This window comes from Curcuma longa, chromosome 17 (genome assembly GCF_044706935.1).
Source record: "Curcuma longa cultivar G26 ecotype Majalengka, Jawa Barat chromosome 17, ITB_CL_G26_1.1, whole genome shotgun sequence".
NCBI lineage: Eukaryota > Viridiplantae > Streptophyta > Magnoliopsida > Zingiberales > Zingiberaceae > Curcuma > Curcuma longa.
In genome coordinates, this window is record NC_133877.1 from 4,423,307 (window position 1) to 4,444,889 (window position 21,583).

The 21,583-nt window shown below is 36.5% G+C and overlaps 1 protein-coding gene across 1 annotated transcript; it reads right to left on the bottom strand.

Moving 5' to 3' along the window:
* Positions 1-26: 26 nt before the first annotated feature.
* On the bottom strand, positions 27-21,569 carry LOC141811625 (uncharacterized). Its single transcript, XM_074699646.1, has 18 exons — positions 21,474-21,569; positions 19,909-19,942; positions 19,748-19,821; positions 18,871-18,936; positions 18,670-18,741; positions 16,638-16,710; positions 8,288-8,325; positions 8,092-8,208; positions 6,113-6,232; positions 5,942-6,022; positions 5,792-5,860; positions 4,007-4,084; positions 3,692-3,844; positions 1,614-1,724; positions 1,400-1,468; positions 1,250-1,312; positions 1,014-1,144; positions 27-653 (listed from the first exon to the last, which is right to left on the bottom strand). Exons 1-18 carry the CDS (start codon positions 21,501-21,503, stop codon positions 344-346), a joined length of 1,689 nt encoding a protein of 562 aa, XP_074555747.1. The 5' UTR covers positions 21,504-21,569; the 3' UTR covers positions 27-343.
* Between the last annotated feature and the right edge of the window lie 14 nt (positions 21,570-21,583).

A 21,583-nucleotide genomic window follows, 5' to 3' on the forward strand; every position in this document is an offset into this window, starting at 1 on the left:
ATTAAGCTAACAATTACAACACCATAAGGCAGTTCATGTGAAATTCCATTTGATCTTGGCGAGTCATATCTCAATACCAACCAACAACTTACATAAATCTTGAATTTTATGGAGCACACAAACATTATGTAACTTAATGTTAAACTGAACAATAATATATGTAAAGAATTTAACCGACGATTCGATTCAATTCGATTCATGGCAGTCGAGCAATTTAAGTAGCCTGATCTCCCCAGCTTGATAACTCAAAGGTAAACCGAGATATGAACTCCAAGAATGATTAAGTCATACAACAGGGGTGAAGGATCAGTCAGGCATACACTGCGCAGCACTGCGTGGCAGATCAGAAGTAGCTCCCTGAATGTCGGCTGCCACGCGGTTCCGACCGTATCAGCTCTCCTGTGAATGGATCGAACTTGTAAGGCTCGCCAGTGAAAGGATCAAACCTTATTGGCCGACGCTCAGCGGGATGTTTCTCAGGGGCTAGTCGAATGCTTGATCCTACAGCGGAGCGATATCGCGCCGGGGAGACTGGAAGGTTATATGATGAAGGTGCTGCTTCTATCAGTCTTCCAGCACTTTGTCGAGAGCGCGGTGGACTATCATAAAGCGAAGAGGTAGAAGCGTATCGAGCTGGTGGTGATATTCTGTACCTGGAAAGGAAAAAAAACACAATCCTATTCTCCATTATTACTGTAATCAGTGATCAAACCAGGAGAGGAGAGGTGCAATGAAAATGAGTTCCTAAAACAGCTAATCAAGAGCACAACTCCAACAAATATACTGAAGACTAGTGACTAGGAAATAGAGGCTGAAGTGGCTAATCGAACTGGCGGTAAGGAGCTCTAAGAGAAGTTACTTGAATCTTGAAAGCCAAATTACAAATAAAGCTAGACAAGTTTCGAAACCAAAGAGAAACAAGACCTAGAAGCATAAGATATGGATATTCAATATAGGCATAGTTTCTGGCCATTGGATTATTATACCATAAAAGAATCGCAAAATGAACTCACCTAGGACTGGGATGATCAATTTCTTCTAAAAGAACTGGAACTGGTAGACTAGTCAACTCAGAATCTTGGGGCAAATAGTCAATCGACTTCTGTGGCTGGTACAGTGAGCTGCCTCTTGCAAACCTGTCGACCTGTTGCAGCAAAAAAATTGCAATACAGTTTGAGCAGTTGAATAAAGATGGATTTAATGGGAAGGAGTTACTAGCTATGTGGTCGTGAGGGAGATAAAACAAAACCTTAGAAAGCAATGAAATAAAGTATGCTCTCTTATCACGCTTATCGGCACCTGATATCATAAACTGCCAAGCACAACCAGACAAGATTACAAAAGAAACTGCCTGTATAGGAAAAAATTGGAACAACAGAATACAGCCAGCAGGGCTTACCTGATCAAGAATAGCTGTTGCTAAAGATTCAGGAAGCTCTTTCAAACTTGTAATGCAATCAAGATCCAACTGCAAACAAATGAAAAGATTTTGGTAACTTAAAAAATAAAATAAAAAATGTGCAAGCAATTGTGCTTTTACTTCCAATTCAGCCCCTCATGAACATGTGAGTGTTTCATAAAGTTAGGAGATTTTGTTTCAACGGTCGACTCACATCAAATCGAGTAGCAATCCCCCGACGAAACAATCGAAGAAGGCGTTCTTTAACAGCTGCTGGTAAGGTGATGACAGCTGCTTCATATGGACCCACACCATCATCATATGCCTAAAATCCCAAGCAGGAAAAGCAAAGGAAAAAAATTAGGTTTGATCCTGTTAGAAATTACATTTCTTTGTAATTTGTACTAACTAAGGTCCGCGCCCCTAATATAGCACCAATAGGGACCATGTGCCCCAACCAGTAATTTCATGGATTTGCGGTGAATCAACCAAGGTAAGCCTCATCCCAAGATAAAATCTCAATGCTAGGGTGAAATATATAGTCACTATAACAAAATTATTTTGCTAGTAATTTTTTACAAACGAGTGTAAAAGCATTGACAAATTATCCAAGGTGTCAACCATTTGCCAACGTGGAGTCCATGCATGGACACCTAAGAGCCATATCATTGCTACTGAGCTTTTACCCTGTGTGGCAGCGACACTATTTTCTGCATTGGTAAAAAATCCCGATGCCACAATTACAGATGTTTTTTAGATGGTCCACACGCGCATATTTAAATGTCATTAATCTTGCATGATGACACATAATAGCATAAGCACTGGGATAATTTAGCATTAGTAAACTGCAATTTCACTGTAGTGATTTTGATGTTATGCTGCAGTGTCATTGCATGGTGCGGTGGAAAATTAAAATGGTAGGAAGGAGATGAAGAAGGAAAAGAAGAGAAGATGGCCAGCTAAGAGAAGCTATTCTGTGAAATTTGTCTAGATTGCCTGAAATTGTTCAAGTTTTTTCTAAATGGTTCTAGAGCAATTCATGAAAAGATTCCTTACAAAAGTGACTGCCAAACCCTCACGCATAGAACGAGTTGTGGAGGAAGAGAATTCTCACTTCCACTTGCTTCAACCCATTTTGTATAAACTCTAATAATAGTTTGCATCATTCTCTCCAACAAAAAAGACTCAAGCCTGTCAAGTGGGAGATTGAAAACCATCATTAAGTCCTCCAAAGTCATGGAAAGTGTGGAGTGATCAAACAAGGAAAAGTCATTAAGAAGTTCACTCTAACACTTGATATTGAACTTCAGAGAACTTGTCTAGTGTCATTTGGCATAGCTTTTCGATTTTTATCTATATCCTAGACTCCTTAACAATGAACCAGATATTGATGAGAACTTCTAGAGGAAGTTGATAATCTCCACAGACCAGCTATAAGTTTAAGATGTTGATTGTGTTCCAGAGTGGAGTACAAGCACCAAAATTGGAGTGTGTTTAGTAAGAAAATCAGCAGACAAAGATGAAGTTCAGATATTCTTTGGTAAGATAACAAATCCTCCGTATTCAATACTAGAACAATTTTTATATTTTGGTTGGAAAGCCAAGAATAATAAGCATCAATACAACTTTTTCCCATAATACTTGATGGAATTGCAGAGCAAGACAGTCTCGTGGAGGATATTTTGCAAAAGCATTCAAAGTGTATGCATACAAGGACATAATATGCTGTCATGTTCATCAAAGCTAGAGGGAGGGTTAGGGCTTTGACTGTAATGCCTCCTCCTAATCATGTGTAGGTCTATGTTCATGTGACCAAGGTAATTGAGGATCAAAATACATGCTAGGGTTTGGTAGGCACTGAAATTCTTGATGAGTTTATCTTAATTGAGTGATCATTAGTCTTTTCCTTAATTGAATTTTTCATTTCCCAATATCTATGATGGTAATATTTTCTTGTTTATGGGGAAGACTTGCATCTTCTGTGGAAAAAACAAATTCTACTGTATGAAGTTGTCAAAAAGTTGATGGTGAATGGTATTAATTTTTCATTTTCAATTATCTTCTGGTAGACTAAACTGAAAACACTTGAACTGCTAACTGAAATTTGACGGATCAAATTTTTTTTGCATGTGTAACTGTTACATTTCTTGATTGGTTAGAAAGCTTACCATACTAACAGTTGTACCAAGGCAAAAACAAATACAGCAAACAACATTAGATATACTTGTGTAGTAAATTTGATTATGTTTGTGAATGCAAAATCAATAGGCATATCCAAAAAAAGGCCCCTACCTGGTTAGTAAGTCTAAGCACCTTCGATTTACGTTCAAATGAATCTGAAGTGTCGTCTTCATATGAATGAGGTAGAACAGCATTACTAGGAGGTTTACTTTTCAGCTCAATGCGAGGACGCTTCCCCCTCTCTACAGGCCTTGCAACTGCAACCTACAGCAGGAGCACATGCTGAGTTTGCTAAAAAAATTCTGACAGAGATAAAGGAAAATCTTCAACAACAATAAAAAAAAAAAAAAATACTAGTCCACTAAACTGAGAAGGTTCAGGAAATAATCAACGTAAACAAAGTAAAACCAGCTATAGTTTGTATACCTGGATTTTGAACTTTGGACCTCTATGGGGTCCCTGTACTATTTTACCATCCATTTCCCTGATTGCATATTCCAGATCCTGGAGGACAACTATTAATAGTCAAAACATACTAAAATCAACAAGCTGAAATGAGTGCAGCTCAAAAAAAAAACACACAAAATAGAATCAGGTAAATATTGTTTGTGTTAAATTTAAAAGACAATTTTTTTAAGCAAACATATTCAACTGGCACAGGGACAGAATAGTTGATATTCATATGATTTGCAATTGGTATAATATGATACATTATACAATAGATCTGTATCTAAAACCATATTCATATATAGGAATTAGAAAAAATCAAATTCCAATTAGATATTACATCTGGCCCATTACAATTTTTTAATAGTGTTTTAAGAGGTGATCTAGCCGGCTGATATGTGGCCTCCTAAGCAGTTTGGAGAGCAAACTGCATCACATATGCAATATGCGGACCCCTGTAGGTGGTCCTTTCTAAAAGGCTGGTTAAGCAGTTCAAATTGGCAGTATATGCAGGTTAGAAATCTCTTTTGAAGATCTTTGTCCTCTTAGGATGACTTATTGTGAATAAAAACTCAAAACAATGTTTTTTATGTGTTATTGTGTAACTTATCCATGTCATATTCGAAATTTGTTTTGCAAGTGATAAACACTATAGGTGTTACATACATTGTTATGTTATGCATTTTCTTGAAATTGAAATTATTAACTGAATTGTTTACATATAACTAGTTCAGTTATAACTTAATTTGAGTGCGTACAATTTCCTTACTACATTATTATGTTAGGTCTTCTCGTAATGTGGAATTACAAAGTGTATCTGTTTTATGTATTACTTGCTTACTTAAGAACGTGTTTTAATTGACTAATATGCATTAACGAATAACGATATTAATCATGTTTTGCTTTTCCATCAATATAAATATTTTTCGCCCCTGCATACAGCATATATGCTATGGAGTCAATGACTGCCTGCCGCACGGAAAAGGCCTTTTAAAACCTCAATTAAATCTAGCTCTCTAGATTAACCTAGCATATCAAACTCAACCCATCATAAAGAGAAAGGAAAAGGTGAAATCTTTTGCTGCATAATAGAAGAGACATTGAAGAACTTTTGCAGCATGGAGAATCAGATTCAACAAAGGTAAAGTCGACATCTTAATGATGCATGAGAAGCACACATCTCTAAGAAACGAGAATTAGAAAAACAGTAATGGTGACAAAAATAATTCTTCGCATATCATACTTGTCACCTTAATCTCTTCATAAGCATTGTCATTATCTTCCTCTCCTCTCTTCAGCAGCGTCAATACTTGCAAGAAGCATAATTGGCACCAAGAGTCTAGTCGATAACGACTGCCTAGTACCAAAAGAGACGACAACCAAATCTATTCTTGTCCACTCATTTCAATTATAAATAAAAGGAACAGAAAGAGTTTTATAACCTTTATTTAGGTAAATATGAAGTAAACCTTTTTGTTAGACATCAGGGTCAACTTGCTCTATTGATCCTATTGTGCTATTAAACAATTTATCACATTATTCTATATATGTTAGGATGGAAAACTATTTCAAAATAGAAAATTTTTAACCAATTTTATAATTTTTTAACTGAAATAATAGGATTCGATTGAAAAACTCATCAAACCAATTTTGACAACCATTTGGATTTATGCTTCTAACAAGTGAAATTATGATATCACAAACCTAGAGTAACAAAAACAATCAAAACCATTGGTGTGTACTTTAAAATGAAAGTACACTCACTGAGCGTCTATCAAAGTGTATAAATCCGACTGGGTAGGGGCCTTTTCGTGATACTGCAATCTTCTCAATCTAAAATACAAGCACAAAAGGGTAAATAAAATTAGTCTTCATATTAGTATCAAATTGAACTTTGGAAGTATCATGGTGCACCTTTCCTAGTGGATCAAACATCTTCCTTAGGTAATCTTCATCAGCATCTTTTGGAAGGTTTCCAACATAAGCAGTCTTAATCTGGAATAGAAATGGCAAATCTTAGATTAGATGCTAAACGGCAGATCAGCAATGATGCAGACTTTATGCAGAAGTGGAAACAGTTAACACCTTTGCTAGCTCTTCAGGATCGATTTCAGGCTCCGTCTCAACCCAGTCTATTACAGGATGCCAATTACCATCAAGAAGAAAATCCGGTTTTGATCCAATGCGATGTGCTCGTGTTGCAGCCTGTGATGATATTTTTTAAGCAGATGATCAGAATGCCTATGATGTTAAGGCGATATCAAAATGGATTTGGTAGTAGTTTCAAATAAGATGACAGGATATATGATCAAGATCATATAGATCAAAGGGCAGGCAAATGCATCTGATCTTTTAAAATATTGAAGATAAAGATAACAATGACCAGTCATTCAGATTGAGATAGCCAATGGTTGCAGAAGAATAGCTGTTTACCAGCCCAGATTATTCAGACCATAGAAAAGATCAGAAAAGAACCAAAGTTTGAGGTCATACTTAGAATCTTCTGATTTGACAAAGAAAGACGCAGGATCTAACAATAGAAACAGATTCAACATCCACATTCAGGCTAAAAATTTGACAATCTAACAAGGTGTGGAAGAGTTCACATGCAGCTGCAAGAAAGCATCCATTTTGGTGAGTGGGTTTCGAACCCAATACCCAAACTACAATTTCCAAGGTATTTACAGTCTTAGTAGCAGGCACCTTCCTTGATCTTCCTAGTTAATTAAGAGATGGAACTTTTGTGCATGATCAGCAATAGTAGTGTACCAGATGAACCAACTCTAGAACAAGGATTTAAAAAATGACTTCGTCAAAGATTTGATCAGTCACAGGAGAGTGAACTGAATATGAAACACATCTGCCATTCAATCCAATGAGATACAAGCAACAGGATTCTCAAACAGCAACAAATGCCCTGATATTTGGTTAGATGTAGCTAGATAGCACCGTGGGTATCATGTAGAAAGGCAAATATTTGGATGTTCCTCACATTAGTACAAAGGAGATTTCAACAAAATGTTCTAAGATCATTAAGTGTTAAATATTCAAAGCTAACTTCCTCATGCATCTTATATGATAAAAATTGAAAATAACTGGAACTGACCAACTTGTAGTTGTTCTGATATCGTATATCCTCATAATATGGGTGATATGATATCTACTGATCATAAATCAACACTTGGTTAGCTGGGTACAAGCCAATTGTGATATAAATGCTTTAAGTTCTTAATGTTTGGCACAGATAGCCCACATTGATTATATAGAGTTATCCATCAGTGATTTAGCAATAATAATAAGAGACAGGTGAAAAAAAAATCGATCACGTGATATCATACATGAGCCGAGCAATGTTACAATGATCAAAGATACACAAGGGTAAGAGTATTCAGTAGATCTGCAAACGGATCCCAATTTCAAGTTGTCAGCACAACCTATCTGTATCAGAGCACCTCTGATGTCCATGCAACTTTTTGAAGCATCTTCTACAGGGAGTTGAATGATAATAAAAATGTTGACAACTTCATTTATGGACATAATGGTCAAGAACTTAGTGAATTAAATATTTTGCATTAAGAAGATATGAAAATCTAATGCTCTGCAACTCCGCAATCAGGATGGGTTCTTGATCATCATGCAACATGTTTAGAGCAAAATTGGCAGTTAAATGATGGCAACTCCAGTATCCCAGTAGAAATGATAAGAATAGCAAGGAATGAGCAGTAATCAATCTCCCTTCATCAAATGGCATCTATTTGAATTCTCAACTCTCAAGGTCATTTGAAAAGTAGAAGAACGAAGGAAAACAAATAAAAAATAAAGTACTTTAACAAGTAGGGACCAGTTTTGAAGACCTGCAAGATAAATAATGTAATGATGTCACAGAATGTAGCTTTAAAAAATTCTTCACTTCTAAGCCAACTACTGATAAAAGTGAACACATAAAGAAGAAAAAAATTAGGAAAATGTATAGTAAGTTGCGTAGGACTGTTAAGAGTACAATTTCAATTAGCACAAAATGCATATAAACTTACAAAATGCATATAAGCCTATAAACTTCTTACAGCATGAGAAGAGAATTGCACAAAAGCAAATCCTCGATTCAGTCTCCTTTTCCCTGCCGTAGAATCTCCAGCAATTGGGGGCATTGGAAGGTTCACTGAGATAACATCTTTAAATGCCTAGTTCAGATAAGCAAAGTGGTTAAAGCAACAACCAGTGCGTGCAGCAAAAAAAATTAACATGACCTGACCATTGTACCTGGTGAACCAGTTTTTCAAATTCTTCCAAACTCCAGTCTGAAGTGAATAAGAGAAAAATAAATAAATTCAGCTGCAAATTGCAGGACCAATGATGCATCTTAGCAACAAAGATCTAATCTAATAGGAAGAGCTATAAAGACTGCCATAGCTTAGCATAAAACAGGTTCTCATATCAGCTTCCAAGTTTGGACATCTAATTTCAGTGGTATGGCATGATAACACTAGAAATTACAAAAAGATAGAATCTGATAACACTCTAAAAAATAATTAGGAGAACACCGACCTATCAGTCACATCTCATAATTCTCCTTTAAAAAGGAAGAGAGCCTTAACCATAGTTATAAAAAAGACCATACCACAGGTTGATTGGGTCACTTTCATTCATAGATTGGATAAGCAAAAGAAACAGGAACTACCAGAGAAAACTGGTTCAACTGCCTTTTTTTTTTTGAAAAGGGACAAGGCCAAGCAGTATTTCAAACAGTGCCAATTTTTTTATACAGTCTAAAATGTCAATTACACCTCACTAAAAACGATGGCATAAAGGGTATACTGGACATTTGATAAAACTAATTAATTAGACTTTTTTGCATTTTGGTGGAACAACACTAAATCGCATTCTTCGACTCTTAATCTCTCATGCCCCTATGCTCCATGCTTCAATCCTTCAACTCATGCTGCTTGACACTATCACCCTCTAGAGTCCAATTCATGTGTCAAATCAAGTTATTGTCACTACATATATGTATAATTTGTGTTACTTGAGGTAGAAAAAGAATATATATCACTTTATTGAAAGATGAGGTATAATTTATATACAAAACTAGAAACTCATCTTAAAAAACTATATGCAATTAGGAAGTTAATAAAGTTAATTAATAGCTAACATAATTAACAAATATATATATAACTAATATAGTATCATATATATAACTAATATGATATCATATATACAGTTAATACTCCCCGCAAGTTGGAGCATAGATATTAATCATGCCCAACTTGTTATAAAGATAATCAATCTGAATCTCATTTAAAACTTTTGTAAAGATGTCCCATAGTTATTCACCAATCTTCACATATCCTGTCAAAATTAAATTTTATTGAATTTTCTCACGAACAAAATCACAATCAATTTCAATGTGCTTAGTTCGCTCATGAAATACAGGATTCGATACAATATGAAGAGCAACTTGATTATCACACCACAGTTTTGTTGGTACTAAAGCCTTAAGTTCTACTTCAGTCAAAAATTGATATATTCACATTATTTTACATACAGATTGTGTCATAGTCCTATATTCTAACTGTGCATTAGATCATGACAACATTTTGCTTCTTATTTTTCCATGAGACTAAATTTCCTCCAACAAAGATATAATAACCTGAAATAAATCTTCTATCCATTTTGGAAATTGCCCAATTTACATCTGAAAAACATTCAATATGAGTGTGTTCATGATTTGCATACATGATACCTCGTCCGAGTACCCCTTTTATGTAACAAATTTGTTGTGTTGCCCAATGATGAATTGTTGGAGATGACATAAAATGACTGACAACACTAACCAGATATGCAATATTTGGACAAGTTGCAGTAAAATAATTCAACTTCCAAACTAATTTTCAGTTTGAAAGTTGATTATCACACCACAGTTTTGCTGGTACTGAAACCTTAAGTTCTACTTCAGTCAAAAATTGATATATTCACATTATTTTACATACAAATTGTGGCATAGTCCTATATTCTTACTCTGCACTAGATCTTGACACAACATTTTGCTTCTTATTCTTCCATGAGACTAAATTTCCTCCAACAAAGATATAATAACCTGAAGTAAATCTTCTATCCATTTTGGAAATTGCCCAATCTGCATCTGAAAAACATTCAATATGAGTGTGTTCATGATTTGCATACATGATACCTCGTCCGAGTGCCCCTTTTATGTAACAAATTTGTCGTTGCCCAATGATGAATTGTTGGAGATGACATAAAATGACTGACAACACTAACCGGATATGCAATATTTAGACAAGTTACAGTAAAATAATTCAATTTCCAAACTAATCTTCAATATCTCTCAGGATGCTCAAATAATTCCTCATCTCCTATGAGATGCATGTTATGAATCATTAGAGCACTACAAGTTTTGCCCCTAATTTTCCTGTCTCAGTTAATAAATCGAGGACATATTTTCTCTAAGATAAACATATACCTTTTTTACTCTTTGTAACTTCAACCCATAAGAAATACTTTAGCACTCCAAACCCTTCGTGTGAAACTGAGTATAAATAAAAGACTTGAGAAATGAGATTCTCATAACATCATTTCCAGTGACAACAATATCATCCACATACACAACTAATAGGATGATACCAACTCTTGATTATTTGTAGAACACAAAATGGTCAAAGTTGTTTTACATCATACTAAAACTTTCAATAACCTGATTAAATTTTCCAAACCAAGCACAAGAACTTTGTTTCAAACCATACAAGGACTTTCGAAGACAACAAACTCGCCTTGACTTCCCCTGAACAACAAAACCAGGAGGTTGCTCCATATATACTTCTTCCTAAAGATCTCCATGAAGAAAAACATTCTTGATGTCAAATTGATGTAAAGGTCAATGATGAGTAACAACCATTGAAATAAACAATCGAATAGATGTCAATTTTGTAACAAGAGAAAAAGTGTCAGAATAGTCCACACCATAAGTCTGAGCAAAGCTTTTTGTGACAAGATGCCATTCGGGTTGACTTTAACTATGAACACTTATCTGCATCCAATAGCTCGTTTCCTTGAAGGTAAATCAATCAAATCCCAAGTGTCATTGTCATACAAAGCATTCATCTCCTCTATCATTGCATCATACCAACCAAGATGAAATATGATTTCACAGACAATTTTAGGAATAGGAATAGAGTCAAGCGAAGCAATAAAAGAACAAAAGGAAGACGACAAGCCGTTATAAGAAACAAAAGAAGTAGGATAGATACACTATCGTTTACCTTTGCGTAACGCAATAGGGAGATCATCACTCAGGACTAGATCAGCTGACAAAGGAGGAGGTGTAGGACCTAAATCAAGAGGTTGACGCCTGGAGTAGACTTGAAGAATAGGAGGCTTGACATGATTCGATTCCGAGACGAGTGCAAAGGATTTGACAGAATATATCAATAAATCTTCATCCTCCCCCTGACGAGTCGAAATAGATAAAGACTAAAAATAAGGTGTGTCTTCCATAAAGGTAGCATCAATTGAAATAAGATCTTTGTTAATACTGGGACAATAACACTTATATCCTTTCTGAAGACGAGAGTACCCAAGGAAAACACTTCAAGGATTTGGAGTCTAATTTAGTGATATGCGGACGAACATCCCGAGCAAAACAGATGCTACCAAATATCCTAGGATTAACAAGAAACGACTTATTGAGAAAAAGTATTTTGAAAGAGGTATCACCTTGAAGAACAAAGAATGACATGCAGTTAATAATATACTATAGAAATTACATCAACCTAAAATGCTTTGGGAACATTCATTTGAAATAAAAGGGTCCGTGCAATTTCAAGAAGATGTATGTTCTTATGTTCTGTCATACCATTTTAGGATGGAGTATCAACACAAGAGGTTTCATGAAACATGTCATTCTGACCCATATAAGATTGAAACAAATCGAACGTATATTCTTTGGCATTATCACTTCACAAGGTACGAATGGACACATCGAACTAAGTTTTAATCTCAGCGCAAAATGCAAGAAATAGAGAAAATAATTCAGGACGATTTTTCATTAAATATAACCAAGTTACACGAGAATAATCATCCACAAAAGTAACAAAATACCTAAATCCAAGTTTAGACAAAATAAGATAAGGACCCCAAATATCATAATGAACTAATTCGAAAGGAATAGTAGCACGTTTATTTACTTTAAGACTCGAACTAAAACGGTGATATTTTGCAAACTGATATGACTCACAATCTAATGAAGATACCTTACTATATTATAAACAAAGCTTCTTAAGCAAGGGGAGAGATGGATGACCCAACCTACAATGAGTCCGAAAAGAGAACTGACACTCGAACAAGCAAAAGATTTTGGAAATGATGTATCAAGAGTGTAGAGGTCTCCAGACTCATGTCCTTTATCAATAATCTTTTTCATCAAAAGATCTTGAAATAAACAATGATCAGGAAAAAATGAGATGCAACCGTTAAGATTACAAGTTAGTTGATTGAAGAGAGTAAATTAAAGGATAAATTAGGTAAATGTAAGACAAAGGATAGAGAAAGCAAAGGGGTAGTATTGATAGTGTCAGACCCACGAACCCATCAGCTAAAATAATGACAAAAGTGTTAGCTTTGGATTGGAAAGTAGAAAATAGATTAAAATTACCTGTCATATGATCCGTGGCACCAGAATCAATGACCCATTTGGAGGATAAGAAAACAAGACATACGTTGTGTTTACTTGAATCAACAATAGCAGTGACAGAGGAAGATGAAGATTTGAGTGATTCCTGATATTCTGAGAACTTGACAAATTCATCTGCAGAGATAAGAATTGATTTATTAGAGTCATCATTGGTGGACGCAATATGGGTCAGTGTTTTTGTTGATTTTTGTACTAAAGCTTTCTACGCTCAAACTTTGTATGACCTGACTTACAATAGTAGTTGCACACAATACCACCAAAATTCGACGTTCGAGTTTGAAAGTCCTGTGAGCCTCCTCCTTTGTTTCTACTATAACTAGTTGATCTTCCAAACACATAATTAGTATTGTGACTTACCAAAGCACCACTAAGCGGAACAGGTGTAGTATTTTTTGTACAGAGAACATGGCTAAATACATCTTGCAAAGAGAAAACCTCAGAACCAGAGAGAACTTGTGACTTAGCAGACTCAAAATTAGGAGATAGACCAGCAAGGAAGCTCATGATAGTCATTTGCTCTCATTGGCGTTGTTTAACTTTCACATCAGGGTTAAAGGGCAGCAACATATTAAACTCCTCATGTCTTCTTGAATGCCATAAAATAATTGATTAAAGGTTGATCTTATTTGTCCACATGGTAAAAGGCTTTGTAAACTTCATACATACAGGAGAGATTTCCTTTTTCAGAGTATACAAATTTCAAATAATCTATCAATTAGGGGTGAGCAGTACCCGCCCGGCCCGCTAAACCCGCCCGCCACCCGCATCCGGAACCCGCCAACCCGCAGGTTTAAAAAAAATTAAAAATAAAAATGGATAGAAAATTGACAAACCCGCTTGTACACGGACGGGTTTCGGGTTTTAATTTTAAAATCCGACTAAACCCGACCCGCCCGCCTATTTATATACAAATAATAAAATATATGTATACATATATTAAAAATGATATGTTTAATAATAGATAAGGACAAAAAGAGGGGTTTCCAGTAGCAAACCCATTCTCACACTTCGGCACTTCCCTCTCTCCCAACTTTCAAGCTTCAGGAGTCAAGAATCAAATTCACCAGAGCTCGGATCGCACTCGAGCCAGCACCGACGATGGTAATGCATCAATACTTTACGATACGATGATTCCTATTCCTAATCGATTCTATTACTTCGTTGCAGGTGAAGTGGATAAGAGTTCTGTACTCTGATTTCAGAAGCTTCATGGAGGACCAGGAGATGTTGACATCGTCGATGGAGAGCTTCGACTACGTCGAGGGATTCGTGATAATAAACAGAACAGGAATTCTCAACAGCTGGAGATCATCCTTCGACCCACAGGATCCTGTTCGAGCCAACAAATTTGATTCAGGTGGCAGGGTTTTGTTTTGCCTGGAGATGGCCAAGAACTTCAACCTCGAGGAAGTTGAATCCAAGAACAACAACGTAAAGGCCATACTTACACTCAAACTTAAAAACTACTAGATTATTAACCATTTTGTAAGGGTGGTTTGATTGCAGCAAGTCAAGCAGCTCTTGTCTAAGTTGAGGTACATTCCGTCCACGCTCTTCCAATGGAGGAAGTTTGATTGCAGCAAGTTCGATAACCCGCCAATCCGCCCGCCAATCCGCCCGCCCGCCGGCACCCGCCACCCGCCGAATTTGATGCGAAAAAAAAATCGAGTTGGGTTTAAATTTTATTAACCCGCCAATGGTGGGTCGGGTGGGAAAATCGCACGAACCCGTCCGACCCGCCCGCTTGCTCAGCCCTACTATCAATTATTTAACAAATTCACAATGATTGATCAAATCAATTACCTCACTATCAATACAATTCAAAATATGAAGGAATAAGCGAACATTCTCTCTAAGCCATGTCTGCTATGAATCATCTTTAAGAGGATCTTCAGTCAAATGACAATCTTTATCAATACTCCGTAGATAAAGGCGAATAGTCTTACTTTAATCCAAATAGTTCGAACCATTCAACTTATGATCTGCGATTTTAGATATCACAAGCACTACATTCATCATAATAGAAGAATTATTCTCAGTCATAAAACTTTATCCCAAAGAAAGTCATATAAGAGCAAAACTCGAAGGAAGATCAAGACGTAGTGGCAGATGGCGGTGAGATGAGCACGAGACCACAAGCTGGCCAGGTTGGTGTGCAAGCGTTGGAGGCAAACGCGAAAAGGTTCGCGGGATATGTCGATGAACAAAGGAAGAAGAGACGGCGATAGTCGGTTTTGTCGCACGCTGACAAGTGGAAAACAAGAGGGTAGCAGCGGCGAGGATGGAACCCTAATTTTGAATCTCTAATGCTCTGAAACTATGTTAGTTGAGGTAGAAAAAGAATATATATCACTTTATTGAAAGATGAGGTATATTTATATATAAAACTAAAAATCCATCTTAGGAAACTAAACTCATCTTATGAAACTATCTACAATTAAGAAGTTAATAAAGCTAATTAATAGCTAACACAATTAACAAATATATATATATATAGAGAGAATATTGCTATTCTGGGCGACGCACTGTGCGCGACCCCGTGAGCGCCCCCCCGACCCCCGCGCGTTTCCGGCGGTCGTTCATCGCCGTCCGGTCACCGCCGGCCGCCATCCCGGACTCATTGGAAGCGCAACTCGACGACGCACACACCGGCATCGGATTCCGGCCGGATTGGGCCGGAATCCGGCCGGAATTCCGGCCGAAACAAGGCAACAGTGCCTGGCGGCGATTTCGGCCGGATTCCGGCCGAATCGGGGCCGGACTCCGGCCACCGCCGGACCGCCTGCGAGTTGCGGTTCCAACGGGCCCGGTCCGGCGGCCGGCGGTGGTCGGACGGCAATGAACGGGCGGCGGGAAGCGGCGAAGGTCCGAGGAGAAATACTGTGCAATCGGACGGCTCGGATCGGGCGATCGGACGGATGGAGGCGCTCACGGGGCGCGCAGGAAACTGTCGCCCATAATAGCAAAACTGTATATATATATATACAGCTAATATGTTATCATATATACAACTAATATTATGAATAAAATCAATGATTCACAATTTGACCAGGTGACCTATGTCAGTCTGACCAACAGACAGGACAAAATTAATATTTGAGCAGGCATGCAGTTCGAACAATTGATTCAACCTGCAAACCATAACTCATAAGGTTCAGTATTTACAACTACGACCTTAAGATGACATTAAATCATGTGGTAAGTCAAGTCACAAAGAATGTACCATGTTCATGCTATCCCGCAAAGCACCATGCCATGCTAGAAAGAAATACTAGCACAAAAGAAATTTGGAGGGGCACAAAAACAAGGAAGAAAAAAGATATCAGAAGGCAATGATCTCCGTCATTAGCATTCAGCCAGAGATACAAACATTGAGAGAACTATAAATGGTAACAATTGATCCTTACCAATATGATCGATTACTCTAAACAAGCTTAATAAACTAACAACAACAACAACCAAGCCTTATCTCACTAGATAGGGTCGACTATATGGATCCTTCTACGCCACTGGACTCTATCCCCTACTATATCATCATTTATATTTAAATAAATTTTATCTTATTTTATCTACTCCAAACAAGCTCAATAAACTAATAAGTGGATGCATTTTGAATGTTTATGACTTGAACCATTTGTTCGCACCTTGTTTTTCCTGTCTCAAATAAAAACAAATCTAGAGAAAAGAATGAAAATGTTATCACAAGGACTTGGCAACACCAATGTTTTATTTGTTCCCTCCAATGTCGTAAATAGAATAGTATCAACAGAGGGTGATTCTTCATTATATATTCTCAAAGATGCATGAACATTAGTAATTCAACATTTAAGGCATCAAATTCACATTGTTACCATGGATGCTTGATGTAATTGGAAAAATATGCCAAAACATCAAGATGTATTGTACCTTTACGGAGATTCCCAAAGAACAGTGAATCTTGATCTGAAGAAAAATCAACACCGATACTCTTCCCATGAAGCTGAAACAGGAAAAGAAAGAAAATGATATTGTAAAAGAACCAACAGCTACAGCAATATAATAGCAGATGTACAAAGTAGTTAAACCAAAATTGTTGAACCAATACCACCAAATATAAATATATATATATATATATATAACAATAGATAAATTGGTATAGACTATAGTTATCAGCCTCACCTGAAATGCAAGCTTGCCAGGAAGCAAGAATAACCAGTTACTATGAAGATAGTGATTATTTCCATCAAACAAATGAAAATGTGATGCTATACATTCAATAAATCAAGGGAAGACAGCTGGTGGTTAACAAAGAAAATGAATAGGATAAGAACCTGTTATTGCATGCTGAATTACAATGGATCATCAACTAGCATATGAAGTTCTGCTTTCAAATCTTGTTGATTGATCATGTACTAACACTCTCGATACATTTGGTGGTCATGTCCTTCCAAGTTGCATCAGTGCACAAGGAATCAAAGATATCATAGCAATGATTTTTTTTTTCCACGTTCCAGCTAAATTGCAACTTATTGCAAAAAAGACAACTAAACTTGACCTTCTCAAAGAATTCACAATTGAAGATCCAAAAATTGAGTTTTCAGGATTTACTAAACCAAAATATTCCAACAAGGCCTCTTTACTCAAGTTCCACTAAATGCAGTGGCACTTATATACCAAACAATAATTTGTTGTCGCTGCATGAAAATGGCATTGAACAACTCTAATGTCCAGCATCCAGACATTAAGAGCCTTTTGCAGTAAGGAAAAGCCAACGACTATGGTCCCACATGTGTATGCAGTGGTATTGCATATCCAAATATGCGGACAAAATACGTGCAATTGTGAACTCACAGTTGAAAATATGAGGTATAGATGCACTAATATGTGGTCTAGGTGAGCTATTATGCGAGCTGCATATATAGTTAAGCGCTTAGGTGAGCATGAATAGAGCCAAATATAATCAAACAAAAGGTGGTTTAATTAAACAGGCTAGTAGCCCTTAATATAATAAAAATATGAAGAAGAGTGTGGAATAAATATGATGAGAAGTACAATGTCATATTTGGTTAGATAACTCTTATAGAGGATCAATATTTAAGAAGCTTGTGTACAAAAAATTTATTTTTAAATGAGATAAGTGATAAGTGCTTGGAATTGTAAGTGTCAAACATTTTATTATCATTAGTACTACTATTATTAAACGTTTGTTTATTATAAGTTATGTAGTAAATATTTAAAAAAATTGTCATATATCAATCGCTAAGTTGATTAATTTGATAGGTTATGTGATAGATGTAGAATTCTAGTTAACATATATTAGCTCAATTGAATTATTTGAAATATTATGTGGCAGAACTAAAATTTTATGTTGTAGGAGTATACATAAATATTCTATTGCACATATTGTTGTGTACTATTAATACAAATAGTTTTAAATTTTTATAGACACCTTGTGTGTGCACATGTGCAGTATACATTTGCTTGATTGCACATATCTTCATAGGCTTTTTAAACTCTTGTCTACGAGGAATAAGATTGATGATAATATGATGTATTAACTTTACGCATAAGAGTGTAAGAGGAGTTTTGGTACAATGGTAAAGTTGTTGTCGTATAATCTAGATGTCATAGGTTGGAATCTCAAAAATAGTCTCTTGCAAAGCAAGGTAAGGGCACGTATAATAGACTATTCCTTGGGATTCTGCATTGATGGAAATTTCATATACCGGACTGTCCTTTTTTACTGTATGCACAAAAAGTTAGAGGTGAATATTTACCAAAACCAGATTGAGGATAAGTTCTTGAGCAAAACAAGAGTAACTGCAAAATGGCCTACAGGTTGCAATGTAATAGAGAAATATAAGGACAAGAGACAGCAGATTCTATCAGGATCATTAGATAGCATAAAGAAGTGCATTATGCATACTCATGCATAAACCATATACATGCTAAAATTTACCATAAAACCATCCTTCTCCCTAATGGCTCTGGAAGCTGATTCCTTCTGAGCAAATCGAACAAAACAAAAACCCTGAGTAGGATAACATGTTTATCAATAGAATGTTATCCAAGAAGCAAAATTTTGAATTGATTCAGTCATTGTGAAAGAAAGCTTCCCCAATGCAAATATAAAACAAAATCATTCAAAAGAAGTCATGACCTTTGAGTTACCATCTTGATCCTTCATCACCCTTAACTCAATTATCATTCCATAAGGGGAAAAGAGCTGCATCAGAAACCAGAAACCAGTAATGCCACTATAATGTGTATAGCCAAGATCTCTTCAAGGAGATAATTAATTTTTCAATAATGCATTTAAAAGAGATACTAACAACTATCAAATCAGAAAAAAAGGTAAGATTTCTTTGGGCGTAAATTTTTATGAAATACTTGAAAGTAAATCAAAAACACATGAAGATGAACATAAAATATTATAAGACCATACTTTTTCTAATACAGTTTGATTATGCTCACTGAAGAAGATAGTTGTGAGTAAAATGTCACTTTATAAAATATATTAAAAAAGCACAATACAAAGTCTCAAATAGAGTAACTTAGCTAGAACCTCAAAGATCTTTCTAGTTCCTCTTAAAACTGCTAGGCAAGCTGTCTAAGAAAAATGCACCATGGAAACAAAGAAAAGCCCACAAAATCAAATGAAGTAGCAGAACAATAAAGAAAAAAATTATACTCATAATGATAAGATAACCAATGGTTGCTTTCTGAGAACAGGTAAAACCCAACTATTTTTTACTTTAACCTCTTAAATAACTACAAAAAATATGTTTAACATCTAGCAACCATCTCCTGCAATGAAAGAACTACACATGAAGAAAGTCGATGATGCAAGAACTTATTTTGCTGAGGTTCACTCCTAGATTTGGTTAAAGTTCTACTTCATTACAGGAATGGTTATTGTTACTTGTTAGATGTTCTATTTTATTGGTGTACATGATCTGCCATCCATGTTGAGCATGCAAATCAAATTTGTTGAAAAATATAAAAAATAACAGCTAATAATGCAAAGACTACTTTACCTCATGTATATCACTTTCTGTTACAGAACGAGGCAGGCCACCAATAAAGATCTCTGACCCTTTAACATGGTGTTCTATGGGGTAAAAATGGCAACAACATCCAACAGTTTGACATGGAAGAAAAAAATTGGAAAAAAATGGTGTTGACAAACTAAGAATACCTTGTGTCAAAAATTCACCAGATATGGCCTTTCCCTGTGCAAACAGATCAATGGATAAGTATAGTTATCTTATTATTTTGAACATCAGAAGTTCTAATCATCATGACACCCCAACTGACGTCTTACACTCCAAACCAATAAGTAGTCCATGTTTAAACAAGCTATTTTAAGATACACAGAACAAAGAATTAACTAAGTAAAAAAACAAATTCTTATTCTATTTCAGAATGACCAACAATCCTTCATATAGATGCTACAGCATAATAACGTCATTCAGTCCACCAAAAGGAAAGTCACAGATGAAGATGACTGACAAGGATCGTAATCTAACCCAGGCCCATGGAAGGGCTAGAATCTCATTTGTCCATCAGACACTGGGATAAAATGACTCAGTTGTCCTCAAATTTTGAAGTAACTCCTTATCAGGACCTCAATAAGGAAATGCATCAGCCCACCATCTCGCATTCAGTGTAATGGGAGAGCTTAGTAGCCAATGTTCATTCTATCAGCACCTAAGTCAGCCACATGACAGGCATAGTATCAAGTCCAACTCCAGAGGCATGGGCCTTAAGTAATTCGAATTTAATGTCCACAGCAGCTCTATCCTTCAGCTTCCTCCACTTTTTCCCTGGCGGATTTGAGATTGAACACATGCATCAGAGGAAACACAAGGACTTTGACACTCCGTAAGATTCAGTTGTCTCTCTCTCTATATCCATCTATCTATCTACAAGGTATTATCTATGAGCAATCATTAGACTTGCTCGAGGAGACACAGCACCACTGTGCTCTCAACCAAGTAGGCACAGTATCATCACACTCTTGCCTGCGGAAAGACACTGCCTTCGCACTCCCATTAAGTGAGACCCACCCATAGGATCCATATGAGTGCCAACAAGAGCAAGCAGGCAGATAGGCCCATCCACAGCTCTCTCCATTCTTGGAGTCATACTAACTTGAGCATCAGAGTGTGCCCTAGCGGGCCCCCTCTTATCGCCAAAACTAATACAATCTGGTTTTTCTTCAATCTCTCAGAGGAATCCGCACCACATGAACACTGCCTTGAACAATAACAAACTCACATGCTACAAAATTACCATGCTTTGTGGATCGGCTGAATTGAAATTTCCTAACATCCACACCAATCTCACTTCTGCATGCTTCTCCTCAACCTACAACGAAAAAAAGGGGGCCAAACCTACTATGTCTAGAAGACCAGAATTCAGTTGGCTGAGATTGAGACGCATATCCTACTGGCCTTAATCAAGGAAACCGAAAAGGCCAAAGCATACGGCACAAGTATATAAGTAAACTACAGCACTACATCTTGCCTTAGAGGCTTTAGAAAGGGGGCGTTGTTCCTTCGTAAAATATATATATTGTAAATAGATTTTTCATCAAAACTGTAACTTGATCAACCAGATTCAATACTTGGAGCTTCAACCGTCAAAAAAAGGAGAGGAAAAAAAATCTAATATGCAATCGACAGATCAATCTGGAAGAGCAACAACGAGATCATGAATGGGAACCAAACAGGGATGCTAAACAACAAAGGAATCGATTACCTTCATCTTCCTTGGAGACTGCGGGAGCATGGAACCCTAGAAGACGATGCCAGGATAACGCAACTAGGCCGGCGACTAAAAATTACGTGTTCAAAGAAGAAAGTGGGCTT